The sequence below is a fragment of the Strix uralensis genome, chromosome 21 (assembly GCF_047716275.1).
Source record: "Strix uralensis isolate ZFMK-TIS-50842 chromosome 21, bStrUra1, whole genome shotgun sequence".
Classification (NCBI taxonomy): domain Eukaryota; kingdom Metazoa; phylum Chordata; class Aves; order Strigiformes; family Strigidae; genus Strix; species Strix uralensis.
Genome location: NC_133992.1, coordinates 507,496 through 531,284, shown reverse-complemented (window position 1 = coordinate 531,284; position 23,789 = coordinate 507,496). Strand labels below are relative to the sequence as shown.

At 41.0% G+C, this 23,789-nt stretch overlaps 2 protein-coding genes across 2 annotated transcripts in view; one reads left to right on the top strand and one right to left on the bottom strand.

The window, feature by feature from the left end:
- The first annotated feature begins 2,359 nt into the window (after nt 1-2,359).
- On the top strand, nt 2,360-22,429 carry MAN1B1 (mannosidase alpha class 1B member 1). Its single transcript, XM_074891469.1, is given in 14 exon segments — nt 2,360-2,466; nt 2,469-2,573; nt 4,564-4,672; nt 5,320-5,456; nt 6,529-6,689; nt 8,294-8,403; nt 9,699-9,884; nt 12,094-12,242; nt 12,924-13,112; nt 14,091-14,281; nt 15,732-15,852; nt 18,300-18,497; nt 18,805-18,936; nt 19,803-22,429. Coding segments are annotated over 14 exon segments (2,058 nt in total). The 5' UTR covers nt 2,360-2,400; the 3' UTR covers nt 20,007-22,429.
- Nucleotides 13,108-23,789, bottom strand: part of DPP7 (dipeptidyl peptidase 7) — a 35,563-nt gene continuing 24,881 nt past the window's right edge. Inside the window, exon 13 of the mRNA XM_074891471.1 lies at nt 13,108-13,233. Within this exon, the coding sequence (XP_074747572.1) occupies nt 13,215-13,233 (19 nt within the window). The 3' untranslated portion in view covers nt 13,108-13,214. The remainder of the gene's footprint in view (nt 13,234-23,789) is intronic.

Here is a 23,789-nt window from a genome sequence, read left to right as displayed (position 1 = left end):
GCAAAGGTCAGAAGTAGATATTCTTCCTTCCCATACCTATTTCACACCATGTTTCTCTCTTGGCACCCATGTGAATGCTGCTGGGGGTTTTGATGTGTTTTTAAGGTACATAAATCAGTAATTTCCTGTGATAAGAAAATAAATATTAAAAATGAATGCATGCTTCAGGCTTCTTTTAAATTGTTCCACCGCTTTAAGTGTTCATATCCACCAGAATTGTTTGTTTGCTCAGAAAACCACCAAATTTTCAGTTTTATCTGGAAATCTAGTGTGAGGTAGATTCCAAATTTAAAGGCTAAACCGATGTATGTTAACAGAACAGTTAGGCACAACTGAAGGTCAATTCAGTGCCAGCACTTAAAGCAGTAGTCTTAAAGCAGCTGCTTCAATGCTTTTTTTTCCCTTTTGAACTAAACCTGGTCTAGGAGTAATGGTTATTACAAAGCCAGTTATGTTGTGGCTCTGAATGTGTACCTTACTAAACAGCGCTCTTTCCTATTCCTCTGACCCCACTGATGTCCCTCCTCCTCTGCAGTGAAGATGCAGATAACTGTTTGCACAAGGAGTGATGAAGGGCTCGCATCTGTGGAGAAGCAGGTGAGGGAAGGAGTTGTGTGGGACAAGTGGATCCTGCCGAGTACCAAAATTCAGTCCCAGATCTTACGGAAGGGTTTACACAACTGCTTAAGTTGCTTTTCACCTACTCTCACACATCCTCTCACAGATTTCAGTTGTCTCCTCTCGGGATGGTGTTCCTGTGTTGTCTGCCCAGGACTGTGTGCGTGTGATGCAAAGGACAAGGGATGCCAGCTGACAAATAGCTGTCTCTGGGGTTCTCCCTGGCAGGCAATAACAACATTAGACAGCTTTCTCAGGCCTCTGGGAGTCAACAGGTGTTTGGGCTTTTCCTTTGCTGTGCTCACCTTCCTGGTGGACTGGCAGGAGGAGCATTGGTGTCTGTGGTGCATCCTCTTGTTAGGGCACAGTGTCTTCTGCTGCGTGGCTGGTGCCGTGGCCTTACCCCAGTGTGGTTCTCCAAGCTGGATGGGAGCTGCACCCTCCTGAGCTCGACTGATGGGAGTGTGCCGGCCGTTCTGTTCATTGAGTTGTTTTTCCTGATGACCTCCTACATGCACATTTCCATTTATGTTTCTTTCATGCCCCTATTTCTGTGACTGGTCTCTATATTATAATTTCACAACACAGGAAAAGCCTCTCCTTATGTCTCATTTCCTGCCCAGGCAGCTGAACTCCTGGCCCAGCTCCGTTGAGAGAGTAGGTATAGCGAGGGGGAAGAGGCAACCACCACCTGCCCGAAACAGGTGCCGGCACCAGGATGACCGGTGGCATTGATTGGACTCGGAAAACCCAACGCCAAGAGCTGCGTCCTCTCGTGGCACCCTTGGTGCTTGTCGCGGGTGGGCGGTGCAGGGCCCCCGCGGCTCCAGCGCTGCGTAAGGCAGTGAGGGCCGCGGCTGCCGCCACCCTGCCCCCCGTGAGGAGGACAGACCCCCACGCTCTGGCCGCGTCGAGGGGCACCGTTCGTGCTCATTGCCAGCCGGCTGAACAGGAGCTAGCAGTGTGCCCAGGTGGCCAAGAAGGCCAATGGCATCCTGGCTTGTATCAGCACTAGCATGGCCAGCAGGGACAGGGAAGGGATCTCACCCCTGTGCTCGGCACTGGTGAGGCCGCCCCTCGATGAGTGGGTTCAGTTTTGGGCCCCTCACTCCAAAAAGGCCATTGAATGACTCGAGCGTGTCCAGAGAAGGGCAACGGAGCTGGTGCAGGGTCTGGAGCACAGGTCTGATGGGGAGCGGCTGAGGGAACTGGGGGGGTTTAGTGTGGAGAAGAGGAGGCTGAGGGGAGACCTCATGGCCCTCTCCAACTCCCTGAAAGGAGGGTGCAGAGAGGGGGGATGAGTCTCTTGAGCCAAGGAACCAGCGCCAGGACAAGAGGGAATGGCCTCAAGCTGCGCCAGGGCAGGGTCAGACTGGCTCTTAGGAAGGATTTCTTTGCAGAAGGGATTGTTGGGCGTTGGAATGGGCTGCCCAGGGCAGCGGGGGAGTCCCCATCCCTGGAGGGGTTGAAGAGTCGGTTTGACCCAGCGCTGAGGGATCTGGTGTAGTTGGGATCTGTCAGTGCTGGGTTAACGGTTGGACTAGATGATCTTCAAGGTCCTTTCCCACCGAGGTGATTCTGGGATTCTGTGCCGTGCCGGCCCTGGCTGCCCGTGGCGGGTCCGGCGCGCCCTGCGGCCGCCGTTGCTAGGGCGCGGCGCGGCTGTTGCTAGGGGCGCCATAGAGTCCCGGAAGTTCTCTCGGACTAGAGCGGCACCCGGAAGCGGACGCTCCGTCCCGATGTGTGGTGGGAGGTGCGGGATCATGGCGGCCGGCGAGGGGGATGGTGGGCGAGCGGGCTGCGGCTCCTGAGGCGCCGCCATGTACTCGGCTGCCGCCGCCGCCGCCTCGCCGCCGCGACGGGACTTCATCTCCGTCACCCTCAGCCCGGAGGAGGCGGTGGGGGCCGGCGGCTACAATAACAGCAAGGCCTGGAGGCGGCGCTCCTGGTGGCGGGTGAGGGCGGGCTCCGGGCCGTGAGGGGACCCGGGCCGCGGGGGGCTCCGGGCCGTGAGGGGAGGACCCGGCCTGGAGCGGGTGGGGAGCTGTACGGCAGTGGCGAGCTGGGTGCAGAGGGCACCTGGCAGTGAGGGAGCACTGCTGGGCTGGGGGGGACGGTCTGTAGGGAGTGAGCGGTGAGGGGTGTCTCTGGGCTTGGGTGCAGCTGGACTGTGTATTGAGGGTCCTGGCTTGGGACCCCGCATTCTGAGCTGTGGGCACTTGACGATGGGGATACCCTGGGCTTTGGGAAGGGGTGGCCCCGGGCTGGTGTCTGTTCTCAGGAGTGTTCGGGTGGCAGCTCTCCACTGGTGGGGCTTTGCGGAGTGCAGGCTGGTTGAGGGTGCTCTAAGTCATATCTTAATTTTTGTGAACAAAGCTGTGTGGAAGTTGGGGGATAGGGAGAGGGCAGGCAGCTTACAGCAGGTGGGAGTCTTGGGCTGGAGAGGCAGGGTGGGAAAGTGTGAGTCAAAGGGACAAGGTTGTTGCAGATAGCCACCTATAGAGGTTTACAGGTGGTCGGGTGAAGTGTCTGGAGAACTTGTTTAGGGACACAGTATGGCAGCTTCTCTCTATTAACAGCTAGGGTAATGTGGGAATAGGACACAAGAGGTTCCATCCTTCCTTTTATCCTTATTGTTTGTCAGGAAAAAAAAGTAAGATGGTGGTGAATGCCCTCATGAATTCTTGTGCCTTATTCCTACCCATCCCAAGACACCACAGTCAATGCCTCTTCCCATCCTACCCTTGGGAAACACAGGGCCGCTGGGTTTCAAGCATCCTTCTGCAGTTGGGAGATGGTTTGCTGTGCTGGTAGAGCCGAAGGTGAAGGAGTGGGATCTGCATCTTGTGGTGTGCGTAGGGAAGGGTGTGCAGGATTACCGTGCTGTCAGCGCTGTGGGAGGAAAACAGGAAATGTGTGCTGTGGGGCTCGGCACTGTGAGCACGGTTCTTTGCTGAAACATTTGCAGCCTCTGGATGATAACTGTGGGAAGTGCTGGGGGGTGTAGAGTGGTTTGTAGGAAACTGCAGGTGTTCCCGAGTGTAGCGTTGGCACCAAAGAGCCCTCTCTGTGTGCTGAAACTTGCCATCAGAAGCAAAATGGTGAATTTTGATAGGACTGTTAGAAAACGAACAAAATGGTAATTTAGCAGTTAATGTTTAACTCCAACTGCTCTCTCTCTAAATGGAGGAAACTTCCCTCTCAGGCTAATCTAGCTAATCTAGCATTTGCTGTCTGACTTTTAGTGATTTTGTTGTATATACTTCAGTTTTAAAAACACATTTTTGCCCAGGACTAAACTTGGAAACGTTGTGGGTTTGTCTTGTTCATTGTTCTCTTGGTCTACTTCATTTTCATATTGTTGCGGGTTGGTGACTTTATTTGTGGTGGCAGCACCTGTTCTGTGTGACGGTTACACATATGTTTGTCAGAGGCAGGACGCCTGGATTTTCTTGTCCAGTGACTGGTGCTTATTTTGAGCCTTCTTTGCTGCAGTAACATTTTTAATTTTCTTATCGCTTTCATCTGTTCCATATTTTGCATGTGTGTTCTGCAGCACCTCCCCAGCCAGAAGGGAGGAAAGAGGCTTTTGGCTTATTTCCCATTTGACATCTGGGCAGATGCGCAGGTCAGCCAGCAAAGGTTGTGATGAAAGTCAGCGTGCTGTAGCTGATGCTCTCTGGGAACCTCGGCACTTGGTAGTCTCTGAGGTTCTTGCAGAAAATGGCTCTGATGTTTCTCTGAGCTTGCTAGCATGCTGTATTTCTGTTTTCTCTATCATCAAAGAAGATAAGCAATGGATGTCTGCAGTTGGAAACAGAGGGTAAAATTAAACCTACTCAGTTTTGTGTTTCTTGCTCTGACCGATAAGAGTTTATTTTTGACTGAGTTGGATCTCAATGTCATGCTAAATATTCTTCCTTTTACTTATTTTCTCTCCTAAAGAAATGGAAGCAGCTGTCTCGACTACAGCGGAGCATAATTCTCTTCCTGTTTGCCTTCTTGGCAGTCTGTGGAGTCATTTCATACACAAGCATGGGGGAACCCTGGAAAAGTATGTGTTCTGTATAGCTGAGAATTACCGGAATGTGGTGTTACATTTAATTAATTGTAGTTCTTATAACTAGTTTTAATTTTTATTGACAATGACGGGGTGTATCCATTAATGCACACCTGTGAGATGATTTTTATGTGACGTTTCAATGACTTGTTTCTGCTTAATCAGAAATATTTTTCATACCCCTTTTTATTATTTATTTTGATTAGAGCAGTGTTTTGGTTTAGTTGATTAAGATTTGGAGGCTGTGAGTGGTTTTTTTATTATGTTTGTGTGTAGATAGTGGTAACCCAAACCTAAACAGTAGAATAAGATAATGCTCTCCTCGTTTTGATTGTCCATCAGATTAGAAATTCCAAGCTTTTCTACAATATGAAGGCACATTTGCCTTTGATATTATCTTACAGCCTGTATTGAGAAGCTAAAATAATAGCAATTAAAAAGAAGCATGTGCATTTCAGCAACCTCCTTGTATATTGGGGAGAGTGTTAATACCAGAAGACACTGTGTGTGTTTATCAATGTTTTGTGAATGGAAACACTTTTTGGAGGCGCATCTAGTATGTGAATACAGCAAACTGTTCTAAATTTCTAGCTGGAGCCTAAACTGTTGATTCCTTGTGCTGAGCAGTTTTGTGTGTCTAGGTCTAACAAACAAATCATTGGATGATCAGAGAACAGAACCAGAAATTCCTGGATTAAAGCTGGCAAATCCAGCCGTTCTACCAGCACCCCAGAAAGCAGATGCCAACCTTGGAGACTACCCAGAGCTTTCACCACAGGTACTATGAGAAGAAATGAGTTTTATAAAGCTACCAAAGAGTTTGTGAAAGCTGCAAATAGTGCTTGGTTTCAGCAGTTGTTGAGAAAGGAGTTATAACTTGCAATAAAAGTCTGCTCTGAGTGGAATGCTCTCTTCTCAGGAAGGGCTTTGGTATAGTATTTCTTGGCTCTACTTTTTATAAGTAAGTGTTCAGTATACTGTTTCCTAATCACTGATATACCTAGGAGTGCCAGGACTTTAAGTCACAGTGACCTCTTACTTGAGGCTTCACTTTCTTGCTACAATTAATTTGTTTGGACTGGGAGTGCTCTGGACATCAGTCTTGCTGTTGTGAGGAGCCTAAATAGAGTCGTGGCTGAATATGAGTCGTGGGATACTGTCAGTGTCACACTGAACTGAAATAGCTTTTCTGGAAGCTTGAAATATAGCAGCAAACAGAACAGATGTTAGTAGGTTTTGAAGGGTTACATTTGTGGGGGATGTGATGGGAAAGAAACATGAACTGGCTGTGTGAATTAGTGGTGTAGAGGAATACTGGTTACTGTGTTGCTCTTCATGTATTTACCTCATGAATTTTGGGATTTCCAGTTAATACGAATTTTTGTATTAAATCTTTACTTCACTCCGCACAAATGTACACATATTACTTGTGTAGTAATTCTTGGTATTACCTAACAATAGCATTGTGTAAGCTTTTTTTTTCCCGATGCTTTTTGCTAATTCTGATAAAAAATTTACTGTGCCTAGTAAAATGGAATCAAATATCTTTACAATCCTTTGGCAGTGCCTTGTGTTAAATTAAACACTGGTAGCAGTAGAGGCAGTTTAAAAGTAATTTCTCAGTGTGAACTTGAGAACTGCATAATTTTACCAGAAGTTTAAAACAAACAAAAAACTAAGGTCTTTAGCATACCTTCCATTCAGGGCAGAACTTGTATGCTGATACGATATCAAACTAAGATTTATCTGAAGTTATGTTTAACACTGGAATGCTGTTGATTTACGGTTTGAAATTTTACCAACTGTGCAACATACCAAGCACTTTTTTTGTTTTTCCTTTATTTTCTCAGAAGCCACCAAAACCACCTCATGTTCGGCGTGGTCCTTCCAATCTTCAGAACAAGCCACCGTGGAGGGATGTGAGGCTGAAGACCCGACATGATACCAGCAAGGTTGTAGAAGACCCAGTCCAGGCTGATAAAGAAGAGAAAACGGAGAAATCCATTATCAGGTAGAGACGTTTCCAGCAAGTTACGGTCTGGCCTGACAGGTGTTGATATTGCTAGGCTGATTTGTTTAATTTCAATGAATGTGCAGCTTTTCTGTTTTTACTGTTTGCATCATAGAACTGCAGAGGATTTGGAGCCAAGGCTGTCTGTATTTCTAATGCACTTAGACACTCTTAATGCTCAGCAAAATTCTGTAGGTTTCCACGGTTTGTTTTGTAGTAAATATTGATGTATCAGTACAATAATACCGTCACAAGTGTCTATGTCCTGGGCCAGACTTGGAAGATATGTCAGTGTCAGTGTTGGTTACGGGTATGATGCCACTAAGCACGGTAAGCCCAGGTTGGGCTGGCAGAAGCCGTAGACGCGTATGTAGTTGTGTGCATGTAACTGTACAAGATGTGCTTACTCCTTTCTTACAAAAGGTTAATCATACCGTTCAAAGACCCCTTATGCAGATACAGTAGTATCTTTTACAGTGGGTCTATGCTGCTATGATTATATTAAGTTGTTCCCTAAGATATTATTGATCGAAATTGTTTGATTTAGGAATAACTGGAGGGGTGTAACTTGGATATAGAAACAACTGCCACAAGTTCAGCAGAGGTTCTTAAGATTTGGAACACTAGGCTTTTTTTTTTAATATGTTTGTGTCCTTTTCAGCACTGGCACAGCTGAGCTGATCATAGCATCAGAACTGTGCCTGCATCGGCATTTTGGCTGTCGGTGCTACCTGAAATCTCTCAGAATGACTTGAAGTGTTTTGTGCTGTGCCTTCTGCTATAACTCAGAGAGTTGAACGGGTGGTAACAGGAAAACTTAGGAGAGCAGTGAAAGTATAGTGAAGACTAGTTACAAATTTAAAGAATGAACGTAAGAAAGGAAATGATGGGATTTATGTCAGTCATAAGATATACTGACTGTAAACAATAAAAACTTTAAAGGTCCTGTAAGTCTGGTTCCCTTAGGAGGCATAGGATGAACTCAGAGGCAATATGTACATTAAACAGCATGGTCGAGGTTGTTTGATCTTGATATGAACTTGTCTTGACTTGATGTCTGTTCTGAGAGACTTCAGGAGATTCTTAATAAAAACCAGTAAAAACTGATTTATGCATCTGTGGTGGTAGGGAAGTCCCGTGAGTCCCGTGCTAGTAAAGCCTTAAGTGACTTTAAGTGGCTACTCCTTTATGCTTATTCATGATTTTTTGATGATCATCATTTGTGTGGTACTATTTAGTGTTAGTAGCTCCTGTGATCATTTCAGAACTGGTAGATAACAAAATACTTCTAATGCAGCATTCTCAGGTGTTTTAATTATTTTTAGAAGTTCTTTATTAAATTACAGTGCCAAGGTATTTAATGAAATTCCAAGAGCCTGTAAGACATGTTTCTTAATCCAGTAAAATTTCTCTGGTGCAAATTACTTTCTTTGAACAGAAAAATTATCTAGTGGACAACATAGTTGTTTTGATCCTTGATAGAAAATCCAACTCCTGTTTTTATCAAAGTATTGTGAGAAAAAGGAAATGCAGAGATATCTCATTCATTTGCATGACTTTCTGTGATCAAATTAAATCTTAATTACAATCCCTTGTATTTGAAGCTGGAGAGGAGCAGTGATAGAACCTGACCAAAGCACTGAACCTCCGTCTAGTAAAATAAAGGAACCAGAAAAACCTTCATCTGTGGAAGTTGAAGACCAGAAGGAACCAGGTAAATAGTACAGTTAATTATACCTTTATTTCTGTTCACTTTTATGGCTGAAGTTGTGCAATTCCTCCCCACACATCTATTTTATTTATTTATCTATTTTAATTAATGAAAACAAAAAGTGTAGGAAAGATTATTTACCTAGGACATCCAAGCCTTTCAGTGTCCTTATTCCACCATGACAGCCTTCACGCTTATTAGCCTTCAGAATTTGAAAATAAATTTTAGTGACAAATTTTTGAAATAGAGCCTCTGGGAGAAAGCAGACATTCCTGTCCTTTCTCCAGGAAGGGATAGTCTAAAGAGATAGGGCTTGGAAGGGACAGTTTCCTTTTTCAGCTGTGGTTTTCCTTTTGTTCTGCAAATACAGGGAAGGTGACTTCCTCCCTGAATTAAACTGAACTATTTTTAAGTCTCACCAGAAAGTTGGAGAAGTTGTTTTTGCAGTTGCTGTCCTTGTGGAGTAAAGAACTTGTTGTTCTGCTTTCAGGGCTCGTATGAGGAAGTTCTGATATGATAAAAATGGCATATTACAATGTGGTGTGTTTGGCTTGTTCTGACTTAATATATATGGGTTACTTATGCTGCTTGGTGTTTCACACTCTAGAAATCTTTGTTTATAATTTTGAAAAATTTCAGCTAATGGGCTTGAAATTTTTCATGTTGGATGTGTAACATAAACTCAATTTTATGGCCAATTGAGAGCAAAAATTTCAGTAGAACTGTGGAAAAAGGTATGGCTTTGCCCAGGATGGAAAAATGTAAATTTTCTTCCTTTTTTGTATTAAATGAAAAGTTCAAGAGAAATTATTTTGTATAACTGATTTTAAATTTAGCAGACAGCAATGAATAAGACAGGGGGCAAAAAATGGTATGTGGTAAGTTAGCTGAGGATTGAATTGTTAAGCATATGTATTCAGCAGCTGAATTCCAGTTGATATAAGCAATCTTAATTCTGCTGTTTCCTGACTTTCAGGTCTCTGAGCTTTAGTGATACTCATGTAACAGTTGTGCATGGGATTATTTTAATGTTTTATTTGCCAAAGTGACTTTTTTTTTTTTGCCAGGGAGAGATCTCTGTTTCCATCTGGCTGAATTGCTGACCAGAAACACTGACTGGTTATTCCACAGAGGAAAGGCTGTACTGAAAAGAATAATCTAAGGATGGTTTTTCCGTTACACTGATTGTCTAGTTCAGAAGAAAGTTTATTTTGTGTAGAATGCAGCAAAATGGTGTTTGATATAGCTGCATAACTCCCCTGCAGAAGTCTTGAGCAAGGTGCTGTTTCCTTTTGCAGTGCCCATCACCGAGCGTCAGGTGGCTGTGATAGAAGCATTCCGCCATGCCTGGAAAGGGTACAAGGATTTTGCCTGGGGCCATGATGAGCTGAAGCCCTTGTCCAAGTCCTACAGTGAGTGGTTTGGACTTGGGCTTACCTTAATTGACGCCTTGGATACCATGTGGATTTTAGGCTTAAAAGAAGGTAATTTTTTTTCCTCCTCCATTTTTTCCCCTCTAAAATAATTCCTTATTTTCTATTCAGGCAGTACACATTCAGAGTTCTTTGGAGGGAACATTTACTATGCGTGGCCAATAACTTTTGTTTACCTGTGAGGGTAAATACATATATATATATAAAACAGTATGTATAAAAAAACAAAAAAAAACAAAAAAACAAAAACAAAAAAACCCCAATTATGTTAAATGACACCATTTTTCTTGGAATAGAATTTTGAGCCACAAAAAAAATACTCCACTGTTACATATAACAAAGGATATGTCTGCTAGAAACTGAGGAAGGTATTACTAAGCTTTCTGATTTTTGTTTCTGTACTGAAACTCTAGTGCTATGTTTGTACCATTATACAGCCACTGTAGGCTTTCTGCCTATCAGTCTTAGATAGTTAGCCTGTAAGCTTGGTTGTGTTTTATTACACCTAGTATCAGTATTTCATACCTGGATTTAAGAAAGTTGTTTCTGTAAGGAATCAATAGATGGAGGAGTGTTCAATACCTCCTTCCTGAACTGCTCTGATATCTGTATTTTTTCAGTTATTCTTGAAGTGACTATGTTAGAAAACTTTCAAACAGAGTTTAAAAACTAAGCCAAAAATTGTGCAATTCTGTTGCAAAAAACTTGCTTAATCAGTACTTAGGGGGTTTTTTTTGTTGTTTTGGGTTTTTTTGTGGTGCAGTGTTTTTCTTAGTGGTATTTAAAAATTTCTGGAACTGTATCTATTTAACCTTGGTCGATAGCCACCTTTGTAGACTTCTATCCATCATGCATTTTTTTTTTGTGTCAGGATAGGAAGAACAGAGGTGCTAGTAAGGGGACAATAAACAGTCAAAGTCTCTTATGATTCTGTCTCTTTTACCTTTGAAGGTTGTGTAAAATATTAAATCAAATGAAAACTCTACATCATGTCTGCAGCTCTAGGCCTGAGTAGTGTATCTTTCAGAAAGCTGACAGTGTGCTGCTTTTTTTTAATAAAAAATTAATTGTGAACTGCATAGAGCTTTTAAAATAAGTTATTAGTAATTTAGATGTGTTGGAAATGGGTTCTTGGTGAAGGCTTCTTCATATTTTATAGCACTTCTTTTGCTGATTGCCTTAGAAAGCTCCTGTGTTTTTTTTTCTGAATAACAAATGCTATCTAAATTAAAGCTCTGTTGGAGGTTGCCAGTCTTTCTTGCAAGCTGATCAATGCTAATGCTTCTGTGAAAGAGGACCTTACCTTTTCTGTTGTACTGCTGGATAGTGCTAACATCTGACAGTAGAGATTTTTCTGTGGTTCTCAGTCTACCCAACATCCAGTACTTACCCGCTATCCGAGACATTTTTTTCTCATGAGGACATAGAGGCATCCTTTTGTTTTAGAGTTAATCTTCTCTGGAATACCTTCCATTTCTGGGAAACTGATTGTTCTGCGCTACTCTCGAGCAGGAGTTTCTGGAAGGTGTGATAATTCAAGATTAGTTTAGCCTTTGTAGTTAAAGCATGAGCTAACTCACATGCACCATGGAGTTAGACCCTGTGCAAAAGCAGTCATTGAGTGATACTGCTGGTAAGCTGACTTTTGAATCTAAAATGAGTTTTTTTACATTCCTTTTTGAAGTACTAGAGTGATAAACAACCATTTTTGTTTCTGGACAAAAAATTGCAGACTGTTGGGATTTTAGGGTTAAGTGCTGAAGTAGGAGGCAGGCTCCCCAGGACATTGCTAGACTAGAGGTGTTAATGGCTGTTAACTGAAAATGTTATCTGTTATCTTGGTAGGTATCTTGGTAGATAACAGCTTTGGTTTAAATAGGTTTCATGGTAAAGTTCAGAAAGCTCTTGTGGAAGTGTAACTAATTGCCTGAGAAGTCAAATGGATGGGCTTAAAAGATCTCAATTTCTGGATGATTTTAATAAAGAATTCCTCAATTCTTTTTTTAGACTATTAGAAACTTTTTATTTTGCTGGGTGTTTTTGTCTGTATGCATCTGTGGTGTATGCTGAATTTAACATAATAAGCCAATGATAGTCAAACTTCTCCTACCATGTGCTCTTTATTTTAGTTTTCCATCTAAAATTATGATCCCTTTAGACAGATATAAGTAACTGTCATGGATATATGGAGTGCTAATGTCTCTAGTCTGTTTGGAACATGCCAGAAGTTCATAACTGGACTACCTTTTATACTTTGCAGAGTTTGAAGAAGCAAGAAAATGGGTAGCAAACGATTTAGTATTTGATAAAAATGTGGATGTGAACCTCTTTGAGAGCACTATTCGTATCCTGGGGGGCTTGCTGAGCACCTACCATCTCTCTGGAGATAGCCTCTTCTTGGAAAAAGCTGTGAGTGACTAGTCTTAGAAATGAAACTAGATTATGTATTCTGTATTGGATGTAGTCAAGGGAAGATGCATCAGAAAGTTAAATGTTGCTGGTTTTTTAAGTTGCAATGTAAAGTGGTGGGAAAGGGATTTACCTTTAATCTTTTAAGCCTGCACTTTTTGCTTTCTGGATAACCTCAGAACCTTGCTGTGTTTTGTCAGGTATTCTTATATGCCTGTTTTTCTGTTGATTAAGAGCTGACCGTAATAAAGTTCATGAAACAAAAGAAGAAATAAATGGTTAGCGAAGAGTAATAGTTGTCATTTGTCGCCCTTTCTGTGTGTTTTAACAGCATCAGCCAGCTCTTTAGATTAGCTAGATGCAGGCAATGACTTCAGAATTGCATCACATTGCATAGAGGTTGCAGACTCCAATGAGGCTTGCAATACTAGGAACAAGGTAGAAACTCTTTACTCTTACTTTAGTAATTTAGTAATTACTAAATGTAGTAATTACATAGTCATTACTATGAATAAATCCATGACCCTTTTTAATTCTTGGCTTTCTTGCACCATCTAAACCCAAGCTGCTATTCTCTCTTTTTCTCTCTGCTTGTTGAAAGAAAGTCTAAACGGGTATGTGTGTATATATTTATTTTTTGTCGTCTTGTTGTTTTGTCCTGTGCTCTTGGGTTTTCTTTAGAAAGACATTGGGAACAGGCTTATGCCAGCATTCAAGACCCCCTCCAAGATACCATATTCTGATGTCAACATTGGCCGTGGCACTGCACATCCACCTCGTTGGACATCTGACAGCACTGTGGCAGAGGTGACCAGTATTCAGCTCGAGTTTAGGGAGCTCTCTCGTCTCACTGGAGATGAGAAATTCCAGGTATGGAAGAATCAGTCAGTGTTTTTCTCTTTTTCCACCTCTCTGCAGCTCCACCACTGACTCTTTGTCAATGTATGTGGTCTCTGTAGTCTCTAAGTGACGCTAAATGAGTTCTGAAACTCTAGATGAGGGAAGAAAAAGAAACAAAGTAATTCCAATTATTTTCTTAAGTACCAAAAAGTCAATAAATATTTTTCTCAGAAACAGCTTTTGATTTAAAAAAACAAAACAAAAAACCAACAGCAAAACCAAACCACAACAAAACCCAAACACCACCATCCCTCCACTGCCCCCCTCCAAGTTTTTGTCATTTTTTTGTTTGACATTCGGTTGTCAGATTTTGAAAAAATACTAAGCTAAACAGGGGACTGTGGAACTGTGCCTTGCTTAATGTTGTTAGAATTCTATGTGAGGTTTCTTGATGACATTACCTAAATGCTGCTGTACAAGGAACTAAAATGTGATTCACTAGATAAGGCTCTGACAGGAGGTCACAGTATAAGGAAAAGTTAGTTGAAATAAAAATAATTAGAGGAGAATATTTTCCAGTCTTTTTGTTTGGTGGTGGTGTTTTGTTGTTTTAGACTGTATTACACACAGCTCAAGTTTTGTGCAGTTATATAAAGAAGTTTAAGCTATTGCATGATCCATGTAAATGTTATTTTAGCTGGACTTCTTGCAGATACAAGTAAGTCAGATCATAGTCCAGTGCCATACTGGCTTTCGAGTGGGCTTATTTGAAGGAAAGGAAATAGTTACAGTTATGTCACAGTACTTAAATGTACCTAGTACATCATGTTTTGAGAGTCAGAAAGTTTGAAATCCTGTATTTAGTATATTACACGAGCTGAACTTGATGTCCCTGATGCTAATTTGAGGAAGAATAATTAAAGATTTGTTATCAGCCTGAAGTTACTAGCCACAGTTTTGTGCATCATTTATACCTGTAATTTATGTTTGCTATTTTCTTTCATTCAGAAAGCTGTAGATGAGGTGATGAAGCATGTTCATACCCTCTCAGGGAAAAATGATGGACTAGTGCCTATGTTCATAAACACCAATAGTGGGCAGTTCACTCACCTGGGTGTCTATACTCTGGGAGCCAGAGCTGACAGCTACTATGAGTATTTGCTGAAGCAATGGATTCAGGGTGGAAAAAAAGAAAATGAGTAAGTTCTTTCCATTTCTCATATCTGTGTGAGAATTATGTGAACTGTAAAACTTCCTGTTGTAGTTTGCTGCTTAAAGAAAAATAATGTACGTGCCCAACAGTTGACTGAAAATATCACTGTTTTTAAAAGCAAGCTAAGCAAGCAAGAGGGACCTGCGCTAACTTTGATGTAAAAACAGCATGAAAGTTAGGCTTAGTCTCAAAACCTCTCCTCCTCAGAAAGCTTTTCATCCTCAGCACATCAGATGTGAGGAGTGTTGCAGACAGGAAAAGAGAATTAAGTCTTTGCAGTAGATACGGAGCATAATTAGACACTTCTGAAATACCGATGATACTTCATTTCACCAGCAATGTCTGTGCTTTCTCTGGGTTTGTGAGGGAAAGGTGAATCCTACAAGATGGTTGAGGTGGGAGATTTAATCCATAAGGAGTAATTTTTCTTAGAAAGGAGACTGAAGTTTGATGTTTGTGTAAAATTTTGCTTTAGGTCTCTTACGTTTCTCTTATCTGTGCTGGATAAGTGTAAGAGAATGTTTGCAAGGAGCAGAGGAATTAGAGATGTTGGAAAAGAAGGTTTCCTCCAAAACAAGACAAAAAATCCAAGCACTTTTTTGTCTGCTTATGAGCTAATTATGTTGGACTTGTTCATGTCGAGGGGTTTAATGCCTCTCTGAGGCATTTCTTTATATCAGAATGGGTGCATGTCTGCAAAGAAAGCTTGCATCACTGCTTTTTCCAAGCCACACCTCACTGTAAATGGAGACTGTGGTCTTTGGGACCACGAACGATGGCATTTAGTGAACCTCAAATGAAATTATTCAGCTTTTTTCCACATAAAAGTAGTTTGAAACAAGGGAAATTCCAGTTAAATACTGTGAAACAATGCTTCACAGTGAGAGTGGTCAAACATTGGAAAAGACTGCTCAAGGTCTCTGAGGGTGATACTTCATTTAAGGTCATACTACTACATTTTTGGATGGAGATACTAAAAAAAAAATTGCTTGGTTATGCCCTCAGGCAACCTGATCTAATTGAATCTGCTTCAGAGCAGAGGGTTGAAGTAGAGACCTCCAAGAGGTTCTTACCCGCCTGTGATTTCAGTTACTGTAATTCTAAGGATTCCTGAGATAAAATCTGGTTACTGCCTAGAAACAGAGTGGGGAGTATGTTTTATTTAATACTTAAATTACTTGAATTTAATACTTAAATTACTTGAAAAGTAAACCCAATATTACTACTTGGTAGTAATAACTACTTAATGTCCAGTTGAGGTTTTTTGTCAGTTTTGGTTAAATTTTGGTTAGTATTGTTCTTCATTAAATTTGGTTAAATATTGTTCTTTAGACTGAAATAACAGTCTCCAAAAGGATTGTGCTGAACATCAGCTATGATTAAATGTGTTCTAACTGTGCATATGTGAGCCAACTGGGAATGATTTTAATTCACAGACTGTTGGAGGACTATATGAGAGCCATAGAAGGAGTGAAGAAGCATCTTCTTCAGAGATCACAGCCCAAGAAGCTTACTTTTGTAGGAGAGCTTGCTCATGGCCATTTCAGTGCCAAGATGGTAAGAAGTACAACTGCATTTAAAAAAACAACAAAAGAAAACAGAAAAAGCACCACCACCAAAAAAAGAAAAATCAACATATGGATAGGCAAATGCAAAGCTTCTGTGTTGTCTTTCCCCCTTCCTCCCTCCAAAGAAAAACACCCCAACCAACCAAAAAAAAAGGGAAAAAAAAAAACCCACCAATAAAACCAAGACTATATATATATATAGGCAGTGGGATGGCAGTACTGAGTAACTAGTTTGTCGATATCAGCCACCTGTGTAAACCAGCAGCCTTCTCTTTGAGTTACTCTGGTAAATTCATTTATGTTCCTGTAAGACGGAACATTTTGGAGCTGGAGTCAAATTTTCTTCTGTTTTGGTCATAAAATTCCAGTGTCTGAAACTGTTGAGGCAGTGCCTGTTTTATATATTATTTATATTCCATAATTCAAAAATATATGTAGACACTTGCACACCTGGCTTCTCAGATTTACCTTCAAAACAAGGTGATCTAATATTGTGTTACTATGTCAAAAAAAAAAAATCTGATAATTTTGGAGGGTTCTGTCCATTCATGACATTTGTTTCTTTTCCTACATATAGGGTTATTGAGTAAAACAGTATGCTGTTTGCTGTAGAGAAAATTGATTGATCTCACCTCCCTGCTCTTAATTTGTGCATCCATACTCTTTAAAAGGCATTTTAAAATCTCAGTTAAAGATTTCATGCAAGTGCAGATATTGTATGAGTGTGTGGCTTTTTTTTTTAAAGATGAGTGCTGTGTTATTAATGTATGTGTAGCCTTACGCATACTTTTTCAATACCTGAAGTGAGTTTTAGTGAATTCTTTGACTTGTTTGGTTTCTTGATGTAGATGTTCAGTTCTGCATGTGCTTCCTGCATCTGAATTTCTCAAAGGCTCTTCAAACCTGCTGTGAGCAAGACTGGATTGGTAGAGGGAGCTCCCCCATCCCAAGATATGACAGAATTGAATTCAGACAGATAGATTTGGCTTAGGTTTTTGCATGTATTGGTACACTTGCTTCTGTTCCAGGGAGTCAGAGTTTGGGTATTTAATCAATTATTGAGTGAAAGGCTTGACAGGTATCTTACCCTGGCAAACTGGAAAAGTGGAGGATGTTTGTCCCCTGTGTCTGTGTTGACCTTCACCACCCTCACCCATTTCCTTTAGGACTGGACAAAGCTTTTAAAGGTCCATACAGGTGCTGCTTGTGCACCGGAGTGTTTTTACTATGCTTTTGGGTGATGAGACCTGAGCTTTCATACTGAATGGTAAGAATCATTTGAAATTCCATATGTGACCTTAATCTGCAACTCTTACATTCACAATACCAGTGGTGGATTAGCCCCTGAAGGACAATCAATCTTGTACTGCAAATTGAATTTTGCTGGAGATGGGTTTTGGGCATTTTATACAATCTGATTTTTGATGTGTTCTTCAACTGACTTTGACAACTGAGCTTTCTTGGGAAGTTAACTAAATTAATCTTGATTGTTTACAAATGTTGCACAGTTCTTGAAGTAATACCACTCATGTTGTCCTTTGAAGAAATTGTTTGCTGTAGCAAGTAAAAGCTAAGGAAGAAGTGTCCCTGCGGTGCTTTCATTGCTGCTGCTTTGTCTTGGGAAAGCCAGCAGGAATGCTCTTCATAAGATCATCCTCAGATGCCCCTCTTCCACACATACACAGCGAGCCAGAGATGTTTTGTTCAAGGTGCCTGGTATCTGTGGCATTCAGCTGGCTGTAAACAAGAGAGTAAGTCTAGAGCTAGTGGTGGGAATGGGAGCCAGGTGTATCCCAGACTCTCCAGAAAAATGGTGCTCTCGCATCTTTGGTGCTCTGTAGATGTGAGGGGTAATAGCTTTTTATTACCCCAAATAACAAAGTTGCAAGAAAGGGGCAAGCTTTCAGGCAGAAATATGCTTGAAAGCTTGTCAGTGGATCTAATGATCTCTGCAGATGTTGTGTCTCTTACAATAATGCTAAGATTATTTCAGAATTTTAAAATGAAATTCAGATGATGAGTTTGTCTCTTACGTTGTCCCTTTAGGTGTGTCTATTGAGAAACCTTTAGGTGATCCTGTTCACCCCACTTCATAGGCTGGTATGAAATGAATACTTCTGGTAAACCGAAAGACGCTCTCTTCCCTCTTGCACTGACCTCAGACCTCTTTTTCAGAAACTTGACATAAAAACAGAGTCTCGTAAATTTTCCAAATTAGTGATGTCTCTGTAATAATGTTGCCTGCCTCATGGTACATTACATCAAACGTAAGAAGTTATGCTCAAGTTCTTGGTACCTGAAATGTGTTTTGAAGAAGAGAAAGAAGGGGAAAAAAATGAGATACACACATAGGGACAGAGAGGGGCATGTGCACTCACACAAATACCTGTTTATTGTGTAATTTTTTTCTAGAGTAAGAGTTGTCTTGTCTTGCAGGATCACTTGGTTTGCTTTTTGCCTGGTACTCTGGCACTGGGAGCTCACAACGGATTGACTGCTGATCATATGAAATTGGCTGAAGCCCTTATAGAAACCTGTTACCAGATGTATGCTCAAGTAGAGACAGGCCTGAGTCCAGAGATTGTACACTTCAATCTTCATGCACAGAAGGGCCACAAAGATGTGGAAATCAAGGTGAACAGATAGTTGGCCTGAACTGTAATTTGATGATTCTTCTGTATCTCTGTTCTGCTGTTGAAACTCCCAGCCAGATATTGGTGATGTGCTCTGTTGTGAAGCAGGTGCTTCTTTTGCTGCCTTCCTTTCTAGGTGTACTCTAGCCTTTGTTTTTAATTACCCCTGTAGTGTATTTAGAAGCTGAGTTGTGCATAATAAACTCTCTGCAGTAGGTGGAGATGGGAATCGCTATTTTTTTTCTTCCTGCATGTGTCCTTGAGGAAATTCGTTGTCTGAATTATTCTTGCCTTTTTTCCTCTTGCAGCCTGCAGACAGGCACAACTTACTGCGACCAGAAACTGTGGAAAGCCTTTTTTATATGTACAGATTCACTGGTGATAAGAAATACCAAGACTGGGGCTGGGAAATCTTGCAGAACTTCAATAAATACACACGGGTAAGGTCAGCTTATAATGTCCTTGTTCTGTCAGCACTATATTTGTTCACTTGCTCTCTAACAAGAACTTTGGAAACCTACTGTGTTTCAAGAGTCATCAAATGCATGTGGGGAAATTCATAAGAACACACAGAAAAGTTCAGTTCATGCAGTGCCTTACAGTTTGAGATACACTACTTGGTACATTCAGGGAAAGAGCTGGTATTACATTGCTTAAAATGTAAAATGCAGAGGCTGCATGCAGACTACCAAAGTGCCCTTATGTCCTCTTGGAAGCTGTTAGAATCTCTGCTGTGATCTTCTTTAGAATTCAGAAGCTGAGAAGGACCAGGCTGGATTGAAAGAACCCTTTGGTTGAAGTTGCCAAAAAAAAAATTTGCCACAAAATGGCATTAGTGCTTTAATAGAGGGTTTTTTATATTCATTCTGACTACAGTGCTTATGAAGATACCACTCTGATATGCTGTAAAAGTGTGGCCTAGATTGCAGTGGCCATTAAATATCCATTGTCTGTTCTTTAGAGAATACATATGGCAATTTGTCCAACTCTAATGTAGAAATTGCACTAGTTACTTTCTGTACTTCTGTCCAGAAACTTCAAGGGGATGTTCTTTGTGATACCTCTTTAAATTAAGCATAAATGGACATTCTGATTCATTTTATCAGGGTAGTTTCTTTTAAAATGCAATTAAAGTTTTTTCATAACTAAAGTTTTATATGTAAATGAAAACAAGTCTGAAATTAAAAACATGCTGATTTGTTTCATAGCACTTATTTTCTCCAAGTGCATCTGGATGTTAAGAAGTGAAAATAATTGATTTTAGATTATCAAAATGTACAAAATCTCTTCCTTTCTTTTGGCACAGGTTCCTACAGGTGGTTATACTTCCATTAACAACGTCCAGAATCCCAGCAATCCAGAGCCACGAGATAAGATGGAGAGCTTCTTCCTTGGGGAAACACTCAAATATATGTTTCTGCTGTTTTCAGATGACATAGACTTAATCAACCTTGACAAATACGTATTTAACACAGAAGCTCATCCACTCCCTATCTGGGTGCCAGCATAGACTGGGTGTCAGTAGACCTTCCAATGGTGGCATTTTTATCTTCAAGTCACTTTACTTTTCAGGGTTTGAGGAGAGATGCTATATTGCACCTTTTTTGACTTAAAAGAAACAAACAAAACCTTTGGGAAAGCTTCTCTGGTTTGGAGAAGTCATGTCAGTCTTAAATCTAATCCCTGGTTCTGGGATGGACAAGCTGTGCCATACTAAGCTGTTTTTCCTGGTATTGATGATGCGGTTCAGAGAATAATTGTAGTGTGGACCATGACATTCACAGGGCTCTGGTGAACGAGAAGTCACTTATGTCAGTCTTACTAAATGCTCGTTAAATATCGGGAGTGCAGCAAGTTGTCTTACAGCACAGGATTGTCCCTGGAGAGAAGGAATAAACCTACAGGCTTCTGGTTTATTCTGGATTCACTGAAACACTCGGTTACAGCGCCATTCCTTCGTAAGAACATGTTTCAGGTTTAAGAAGAGTGTTTCAGGTGGTAAGTGGAATAAACAAAGAACTGTAACGTTGTCCCAGGTAGAAGCAAAGCTGTCAGTATTGCTACTGATACTCTGATCTCATTCCAAACTACCGAGCTATGCTGCATCACATTAGAAGAAGGAGGTAGCAGCAAAGCATCTATTGTACAGTGTCTTAGTTTTATAGAGCACTTTGAACAATCTGTTCAGGCTGTGGCTGAAATGAATGATGGAAGAGAATTTGCTGCTGGTTTGGCTCAGAAGTGGTATATAATTTTGTAGAGGTATTGCAGTTTTTTTAACTTATCTGCAGGAATGCAGGAGATAATGTGAAACACAAGTGAAACTACACGTGCATTTTATATATTATTTGCATCAGTTAGACTCAGGTATTCTGACTGAAAGCTGCTTTCTGAGGTTGGGCACTGGGAAAGCTTGTGAGCACATTAGGTATAATTCCAAGTTAGCCTCCTTCCGTCCCTCCCTGTCCACATACTGCATTGTAAGGTGTTTGTTGACTCAAGCTTACAACTGTACAGCAAAGTTCATGTTGTTCATAATTTTTTTGACTGTGGAGAAATTACTTTGGGTAGAAGTATTTTCATTGATAGTATTAAAAGCAGGCAGTCTAAACGTATTACAACAGTTCCTGGTCCCAGTAGAATTAGTGAAATCTATTCAGTTGCTTGAAGACAAAGCAGACCCAGGTTTTTTTAAGAATTGTATGGGAGCCCTGGGATCTTTCATTTTTTGTATGTGCAAATAGATTTTTAAACCATAAATTTGGAAATCAGCTTTCTATAATGCTTTTCTTTTTGGTTTTATAGCTACTTGGACAGTCCTGTATTCACAGATAAGTTCTCAGAAATGTGCTTGTTCATATTTCTTAAAGAGGTTGTTCTTACTGAAATGTCCTTTCCCCTCACATCAGTGGGAGTGGTGGGAAGTATGCAGGTGCATGGTAGCGACAGTGAGGTACAGTCCCCTCTAAATTTAGAGCTGCTAAGTGGAATTAAATAAATCTGACTGTAATGGTTACTTTTCCAGTGGCTGAGGGGGGTATGTGTATTTTATAGTATTTGTAACCTTGGATTTGTAAAGTAAGATGCACCTTTATTTGTTTTATGCTGATCAATTCTGTTTGCCAGAGTCAGAAGTTACCCTTGGGACCACATTTATCATTCCATGTGTTAATGATGGCTTATGGAAATGGAGAAATTTTACAAATTATTTAAACGCACCTTTTTCTGTCATCAGAGGGACCCTGGGATTTGCAGGACGTGACCAGTTTGTGCAGAATGATGATGTTCCTTCAGTTCACATGCCACCAGTAACCCTGGAGAGTAGTTTCTCACTTATGTGTGCAGTGGAATCCAGTAGCTGTAGCCTTTTTCTGCACAACTGATTTGCTCCTAAGACTTTTGTTTTCTTTGACATAACTGTGAAGAAGGAAAATGCTGTTGAAATGTGGGAGGAAACACCTTCATTGTTTTTGTATGTGGAGCCAGGTTTGTGTTTCTGAAGAGCTGAGCTCTGGCTAAAGGCTGAAGGCTTAAAACTGGAGATTAAAAAAAAAAAAAAAAAAAAAAATTCAGTGAGACTACCCAGGCCCTACTGACTTGCGTTGCTTTGGCCTTGTGCCTTCAATTGAAGGTAGTATTGAACCCTTAATTAATGACTTTGCTATGGACTGTAAAACTTCCAGAGTCTGGCGTTTCACCTATACAGCAGCCCTACTGAGGAAACAAAGAGATTTCTTAGAAAGTGGAATACATATAAATGCTCACCAAAAACCTTCTGTCTTATACTAGTCTTAATGTAATCAACTTTACAAATGGGACTGTGGGAGTTTGTGTTATAATTTTTTTGCCTTATGGTTGGCTTGAGAGTAATCATCCATTTCATAACGAGTTAAAGGAAGGAGAGAAGAATAAATTGTCACTTTCCCAAACACACTTCTTGTCTTTTAGCTGAGCCTGTTGGTCCAACTGATTTCTTTTCTACCTAATTCTTCCTGGGAAACTGAATCTTTGCGAAGTGTGGCTTTACTGTCCTCATCCTTTAAATCTGAAGTTCAGATTTTTCATCTCTCTCTACCTTTGAGAATAAATGCTTGTTTCAGACTCCTATATCACATGTGAAATGGTATAAACCTAAATAATCTGATAAAAGGTCATCTGCTTCTTCCTGTTCTTTTGCAAAGGTCACTTTAATTGCTTATTTCTTTTTACTTCCTTAACAATGTCAGAGTAGTCTCTTGAGCTTCACAGCCCATCTCAATTCCACTGTGTGCACACACTCCCTCGCCAGCCCTGGCACAACACAAGCTCAGAAGCTTTGCGTGTAGTTGGAAAGTTTTCTTTCGAGTACTCTGTAGTTCTTTGAATCAAAGCCTTAATTGCAGGGTCTGTAATCCATAAATAATGTTTATGCTTTGGATGCTTAAGTCAAATGTTGCAGAAAGGCCATCTCTTCAGCCAGTGATTCTGTCCTTTTGCACAAAGACCTGCCTTGGTTTCTCTCCAAGAGATTGAGTGCCTTGCCTAATGAAAATAAAAACCAAACCAGGTGCACCCAGCTATGCTGTTCCCTTCTGCTTTCACTGATAAACAGAAATGGGTATGGGCAGAGCCACGGAGTGCTGCACAGCTGTAGGACTTGGAACTCTCACAGTCTGGGCTTTAAGCCACAGCTCAGAAAAAAATACATACCTGCTTGCTCAAAGAAAATTTAATAGATGGATGGGGCCACAGTTGGCATCTAATCTCTGAATTTTTTGAGAACTGAAGTGTCACTACAGATCTTAGAAACTGGCAGTTTTGCAATGTCCATGGTATTGGCTGGGACACACACACACACACCCCCCTTCTGTGTTTCACATGGCTTTCCATTAACAGGATTTTCACCATTACATGCCATGCTCAGGTAGAGTTGTATTTACTCCTCTAAATACTAGGCAAAGAATCCACTTTGTTTCCTATTCTCTATCAGTGTGACATTGCAGTGATGAGGGATGCAGACAGGATAGGTTTTTGCAGCTAACATCTTTACACGGTTCTGTGAATTTCTCCTGTCCTTTAAAGACTATTTCCCTTCAGCTGTGCTTTCCTGCAGGCAGTTCAGCTCCTGATTTCCAATGCCACACTCAGTATATGTAATAAGACCAGTAAAACTGACATGTCAGGGTAGCTCCATGATGCTGTCTAGCAAGCTTGTTGCTTCAACAGAAGGGTTAAGAGTTTCCTGACTTTGGATTTGGGAAGAATAGCTCGGGGTTTTTTTGTCTCTGAAGTATTGCTAGAACTTATTGTCAAA